Genomic DNA, 6782 nt, shown 5'->3' with positions numbered 1-6782 from the left:
CAGTCCAGTCTGTTGGGGCACCACGCCCTGGCCCCAAAGTCCACCTTCAGCATTCCCTGGGGACCTCGCTGCTCCATTCCCTTGCTGTTCTGTTGCACCCCCTTAGTGTTTTTGCCTCGGTGTTCATGTTCTTAAGTGTGTGTGTGTGTGCGTGCGTGCGTGCTTGCGTGCGTGCGTGCGTGCCCGCTGCCAGTCAGTTTCCTGAGGGCGGGTGGTTTTGCCTGTGGCCGTCCCGTGGGAGCTCTGGGTCCGGCCTGGACCCGTGCCCGGCATCTAGTAGGCAGCGCGATGAGTGTGGCAGGAGGAAAGGGTGAACAAGGTCCTTTACTCCTTCCCGACTGTCCCCCTCGGACTGCAGCATCTCCCCCTCCCAACAGGTCCCATGGAACCTCGTCCTGGCCACTGGGGGGAGTTCAGCTGGACACCGGCCGCGCCCAAGCCCCGGGACCAGGTGGACAGCTCAGATGGAGCACCAGGGGCCCCGGACAACGATGGCCCCGAGACAGAAAGCCCAGCAGTGAGCACCATGCTGCGGGCCGTGGCCACCAGCCGCCTGCCTGTGTGCAGCCAGCAGCAGGGCGAGCCTGACCTGACGGAGCGAGAGAAGGTGGCCATCCTGGGCCAGCTGTACCGAGAGAAGCCGCTGGTGTTCCTGGAGCGCTTCCACACGGGCCTCCGGGAGGAGCACCTGACCTGCTTTAGCCACCTGCGTGGCGACCACCGCGCAGACTTCTACTGCGCCAAGGTGGCCCATCAGGGCACCGCCCGGCCCCGGGCCCTGCGCAACCGACGCTACGCTGCTCTGCGCGAGCTCATCCAAGGTGGGGGCAGAGGTGGGGAGGGAGGAGAGGAGGCGAGTGGGAGACTGAGACAGTAGGAAGCAAGGGCGGAAATAGAGAGACCAATCTTAGAGCCAAGCTCCTGAGGGGCATGGGGAGGGGCTGAGCTGGAAGGCAGTGAGGGAAGGGCGGGTGAGAGGTGGTGATAAACAGTGGTGAGGACAAGACACAGAGGATAAGGGGTGTCAGAATGTGGGCAGAAGTGCCATTCCACTTCAGGGGTAAAGGAGAGCACCATAGTCCACAGCCCTGCGATCACTGTCCACAGAGACACAGCGATCCCTCCCTGCCTCACGTCATACACAGGCAGTGACGGGAACATGTCTAGGGCGCTGGGACATAAACTCCATCCTGAACAAGACACAGCTGGTGAGAACAGCAATGGAGAACTCGATAGCCTTTTGGTTTGATACAATTAAGAGCATCTCGGGCCAAAGCCCTTGCACCAGAGCTAAAAGAGGAGGTCAGCTGATCTCTGTAGCGAAGGAGGAGGCACACGCTGTAGAGCAACAGAAAGACTAGGACACGGGACGAGAAGGGGGTAAGTGGGCAGGTCGGCGGGTAGATGATGGATGGGGAGGGGTTAGACAACAGGAAGTGAGGTGCAGGCAGGGACAGAGGGGTAAAGGAGAGAAACAGATCCAGAGAGAGGAGGTGGAAGAGCTCGGAAGAGGGAGGGTAGGAGAGAGACCCAGCGGGGTGAGACCCGGGACACAGACTCCAGACAGACCCTCCTGGGCTTTCTCGGCCCTGGGCTCTGAAGCCAGGGCCAGGGGACAGGAGGGGCCAGGGGACAGGAGGGACCAGGGGCCGCAGGTTTAACTTCTGTGGGAACAGGCATCGGGGAAGGGCAGGAGTCCAGAGCCTCCGAGGGAGTGGGGAGCAGAGAAGAGCACCCTGTGAAGGGGCGAGCAGGCGCCCCGGGTATGTGGGCAGCAGGTTGCTTGCACAGTTGCGCCCCGCCCTGCCTGCTGTTGCAGACGCAGGCTCACAGTTACCAGTGCGGGACCAGGCAGCCCGGTGCATGCGGCCACCACGCTCGACCACCAGGTGTGCCGAGCTCACCTCATGCCCACGGACCGCCGAGTGTGCACAGACCCTGCTGGGGTGGTGGGCATGTGTGTGATCTGCAGAGCCTGGTCACATACACATTGGGACCGGCGGGGACACTTGTGTGCCCGTCGCCTGTGCACACCAGCTCAGCCACACGCCTCAGCATGTTCCCACAGGGCGGCGTCCGTCACGTGGAAAGCCCGGAGGTGCATCCTACCGGCTGCACTGCACACGCCCAGCACCACCCCGCCCCTGTCTCCTCGTGCAGGGGGTGAGTACTTCAGTGACGAGCAGATGCGCTTCCGGGCCCCCCTGCTGTACGAGCAGTACATCGGCCAGTACCTGACCCCCGAGGAGCTCAGCGCCCGAGGCCCCGCACCTCAGCCCCCTGGCACCCCGGCCTGCCCGCTCTCGGACCTGCTGCTGCAGTCCTACCAGGAGTGGGAGGTGCGGCAGCGGCTGCTCCAGCAGCAGGAGGAGGAGGAGGCCTGCCTGGAGGAGGAGGAGGAGGATGAAGAGGACGGCAGTGGGGAAGGTGAGGGGCAAGCAGGCCCTGTGTCCCGACACCCCTGTCTCTGTGGCCTCCCACCACCTTGGCCCGCCCCAGCCTCTGTTCCTCCCGCACACAGAGCCACTGCGGTGACCTCAGAGGCTTGGAGGAAGGTCTGCAAGGCACCCCTCAGGGGCCCGCCCCTGGCCCGGCTGGCACACAGTGCATGTTGGTACTGCATCCGGGAGGCAGGGACCCCTGGAGCAGCACAGGCTGGGCAGAGGCAGCACTCTCCAGCCCAGTGTGATGTCCCCACAGGCGAGAGCCCCGATGGAGACTCGGAGGCCCGGGTCCCCGATTCGGAGGAGCGGCTGATCCTGCGAGAGGAGTTCACCAGCCGGATGCACCAGCATTTCCTGGACGGCAAGGACGGAGACTTTGACTATAGGTGCGCGGCTCCTGCCCCAACGGCCTGGGCCCTGGATGTGGGGGAGGAGCAGGGGTGACAGCAGGACCCCAGCTTCCAGGTGTCCCACAGCACCCCAGAGCGAGACCCCGTGTCCCACAGGACGTAGCCTTGGGTTTCTCCACTGTCACAGCGAGGGCAAGAGCTCTGGGGAACGATTTTGCCTTCGGGGAGCAGGACACAGAAGAGTGGGGGTTTCCGGGTCAGAGAGAAGTGTGGCCCAGAGGCACAGAGCCCAGAGCTGGCAGCAGATGGCCCAAGGTCAAACCCCACCCTGGCTACTTCTGAGCATCGTGACCCTGAGCAGATGCGGACCCTACATGGCACCTTGCCTCAGGGGCCACCTGGAGGGCAGCACCGGTAACTCGACGATGCCCAGCTGGCCTGGGGCCCCAGCTGCAGGTTGGGATCTAACTGACCTTGTCCAGCAGAGTCCCAGGCCAGGGCCCGGGGGGCGCCTCCACCTGTGAGGACCGCGGACCTGGCATGTGTCCCCTGAGCAGTGGATCTGCAACCAAACTGTCTTCCAAAAGCAGCTGCCCTGGGGCAGTGTTTCCCGGCTCCTGCTCCCCAGCCACTGCCTTGGGAACATGGCCCCGTGTGGCTTGTCGGCCAGCTGTCCAAGACTCGCTACAAAGCCAGCCTGCCTTGCTGTGTGTGGCTTTAAGCCCCAAGAGGTCCAGGGGCCCCTTCTGAGGCAGTGTTGGTCCCCAGGCCCCTGCCCTCTGCCCTCCTGGAGCCCCAGGGTGCCCCAGCTCCCCTGAGCTGTGGGCAGCAGGCAGGCAGCCTCTGACAGCCCCTTCCCATGGCAGCACAGTGGACGACAACCCCGACTTCGACAACCTGGACATCGTGGCGCGGGACGAGGAAGAGAGGTACTTCGACGAGGAAGAGCCGGAGGACGCGCCCAGCCCAGAGCCAGATGGAGACTGATACCTGAGCCCCCCCGCCCCCCCCCAACAAGACAGCTGATGGCAGCCGGGCTCCATGGCTCTTTGTCTAAGGGGTGCCAGGGCAGATTCCCACACATCAGCCCGCCAACTGCCCCTTCCTAGCCTGTCTCTATCTCTCTCTCTCTGTCTCTCTCTCTCTCTCTCTGTCGCCGTCTGTCGTTTCTGGCTCCCTGCCTCGCACCGTGCCCGTCTCCTGCCTTCCACCTCACCGCCTTGGGCCCACTCTCCACTGCACGAGTCTCGAGTCTCTCCTGCTCCTTGACAGGCCAGTGGGGCTCTTGCTAGCTGGATTGGCCAGGTTGGCGCCGAGACCATCTCCGAGTGGGGTCTGACGCTCTTCCTGCCTGCATGGACAGGGCCGTCTGTCTCTCAGGCTTTATCGCTGTCTGTCTGCCGTCCCCCACACAGCTAGCAGCGGAGCCCTGGGTGCTGAGTGCGCGCCTCACACGGGGGGAGAGTGGGCGACAGGAGGGGCAACCCGGGAGAGGTGGGCAGAGGCAGAACCAGGGATCCCATCAGGGGCTGCCAGCTGGAGGGGGGACGAGAGAGTCCTCCCCTCCCAGCCCCCTGCCCCCCTCTTCCCAGCCACAATTTTCCCTTCCTTCACTTCCTCCGCCTCCCTGGCCTGTTTACACTCCCCACATATGCACAGGCTGTTATCATGGGTCCTGAGTCATCCCCACACAGGCCGGCCCAGCCTCCCTGCCCCCAGCCGGCCACAGGCCCGCCCGCCCCACGGAGCCCCCTGCCGCCCCGGGCTAATGGGAGCCAGATGGCCGCGGGGGGACTCAGCCAGCTTCTGGCCCGTGGGAACTCAGGCACCTCGCCTTCCCATGCCCCCACCCCACCAGCTCGGCCCCAGTACACACACTACATACAGAGACACCAGGGCCAGGAGGGTGGAGCCAGGAGACCAGGACCCCTCACTCCTGTTAGAACAGTGGACCACCGCCCGTCAACTTCCACCTCAGGCATGCAGCCTGGAGTGGGACAGACCCAGGACCTCCTGGGACCTGGTCTCACCACCATGGCGTCAGCTCTGCCCCCTGGGTGGCCCCAGGGAGGTCCCACCCACAAAAGTGAGCTGTTCAGATGGGCCCAGCTGCCTGCCAGGGCCTGTGAGCCGGGTGGCATGGGCTCCCCATCACCGACGGCCCAGAAAGGAGGTGCTGCTCACTCAGGGCTGCACAGCCCCCGGGGGTGGCTGAGACCACCACCCCGCTCTATAACCAGGCCCGCCCACCTGTGGATAGTGGGCCGGCAGACAGGCAGCTGCTCATGCTCCACCCTCACCCGAGGGCCCTGCACACCCTGGGTGGCAGTGTCAGTCAGCGGTCCTAACAGCCCTGGGCAGTAACAGCAGCACCACCCCACCTCCGGGAGTCCCGTCCGGTCAGCCACACGCCCAGTTCCTTGGGAAAGAGGCATCCTTCAGGCTGGTGCCTGTGCCAGCTGTTGGTAAAACTACCGGGGCCTGGCTCTCTGCTGCCAGCAGGCACGTTGCTGAGCACCCTCCCATGCTTTCGTTACACAGAAGGGCTTCCAAAAGTTCGTGGGAAAAAGGTCATGGAAAGAGTGGGATTTTAATACAATGCGTCCGAACTGTTGACTGTGAAACGGATGGTCTGCTCTGTAAGCCTGGACCTGATCCACAATAAAACGTTTCTAAAAAAAAAGGGTGGGCTTTTCCTACAAACTTTTTGATGCCCCTCGTGGATCCTGCCCTAATGAATGAGACCTCGACCCCAGCAACTCTCCTTGGCCCACGTGTTGCGTAGGGGAGAGGGGTGGAAAACACGGGATGTGAGGGAGACGGCCCTTGAGTCAGACTAAGTCCACGGGGCTTAGTCAGTGCAGAAGCGAGTTAAGGAGGTTGTGGCCCAGACCCAGAGGTGGAGCCCTGACGGGGACAGGATTAGACAGGGAGACGGCAAATCTCAGAACAGGGCCTGGATGACGAGAGACACACCCCCGTCACGGCCACCCCCCAGCAACAGACCTGCCGGCGGCGCCCTCCTGCCGCCACCCCAGGAGGCCCAGCGGGGGCCAGCCAGCCTCTGCCTGCCCCCCCTCGTGTCTGGCTTGTCCCAGTGCTGCCATTGCTCTGCTGTACGCCCCCCCGCCCAACTCTGCCTCCTGCCAGAGTTAAGCCTCCACGCCTGTCACTCCGTCCCTACCCAGCACTATCCTCCTCCCACCTTCTCATCCACTGTCCCCACAATCCCCCTCTCTATACTCCCCTTCTGCTGTGATCCTGTCTCCCCACCCGCTTCTCCCATGGGCTCCCTCCTTGCTGCTGCTGCCTTTTGTTTTTCCTAGGCCTCTCTGGGCCGCTGCACCACCTCTGCCCTCCCCAGGCCCTGGGACGCCAGGTCAGAGCTTCATGGGTGGCCCTGGAAGCCAGGCACGAGGGGTCCCCATCCCACCCCTACCCCGAGAGGACGGGAGGTGGACATGGAAGCTGCAGGCCTGTCTGGCCAGGAGGAAATGTCTGCTGCGCTGTGGCCTGGTCACCCCGCCCCCAGGACCCGTTGGGCTGCGGCCGCCCCCAGGCTGGGGCCGAGTAAACAGAGCCGGGATATTTATACTGAGGGCCGGGCGCAAGTCCAGTGCCCACTGCAGCCCCTGCCTGCCCTGCCCTGCCCGCTGCCACAGCCAGCCCCGAGCCAACGTGGCACCAGCAGGCAAGGGGACGTACCGCAGACACAGCCACCACTCAGCGCAAAGGCCAGCCAGCGCTGGCCGCTCAGGATGTCAGTGGCTGCCCCGGGGCCACGGGACTCCCCCTTCTCGGCCCCAGCCCACAATGCAGACAGGCACACTCAGTGCAGCTGCCCAGGCGCATGCTCCCCAGCCCAGCCCGGAAAGAAGTAGAAATGCCCTCTGGGTGACACAGACCAGAGACCACGCTACTCACAAAGCTGGTCACACACAGGCACCAGAGGCAGAGCTTACGCACACCCCACACAGCCCTCCCTCAG

The 6782-nt window shown here is 64.1% G+C and overlaps 1 protein-coding gene across 2 annotated transcripts in view; it reads left to right on the top strand.

Annotated features, from left to right (window-relative positions):
* Window positions 1-5466, top strand: part of CCDC97 (coiled-coil domain containing 97) — an 8100-nt gene extending 2634 nt beyond the window's left edge. Inside the window, exons 2-5 of one of the 2 annotated variants that reach the window (XM_045292730.1) lie at window positions 378-821; window positions 2161-2427; window positions 2701-2830; window positions 3666-5466. In XM_045292730.1, coding sequence (XP_045148665.1) covers window positions 378-821; window positions 2161-2427; window positions 2701-2830; window positions 3666-3903 — 1079 coding nt within the window. In that variant the 3' untranslated portion in view covers window positions 3904-5466. Of the gene's footprint in view, window positions 1-377; window positions 822-2160; window positions 2428-2700; window positions 2831-3660 lie in introns of both variants that reach the window. The other variant, XM_045292731.1, reaches the window with a different exon arrangement.
* Window positions 5467-6782: the final 1316 nt, after the last annotated feature.

This window comes from Echinops telfairi, unplaced genomic scaffold, assembly GCF_000313985.2.
Source record: "Echinops telfairi isolate 266 unplaced genomic scaffold, ASM31398v2 ScPeMD7_655;HRSCAF=1070, whole genome shotgun sequence".
Taxonomy (NCBI): domain Eukaryota; kingdom Metazoa; phylum Chordata; class Mammalia; order Afrosoricida; family Tenrecidae; genus Echinops; species Echinops telfairi.
Note: the sequence above shows the minus strand (reverse complement) of the source record. Positions and strands in the feature narration are given on the sequence as shown.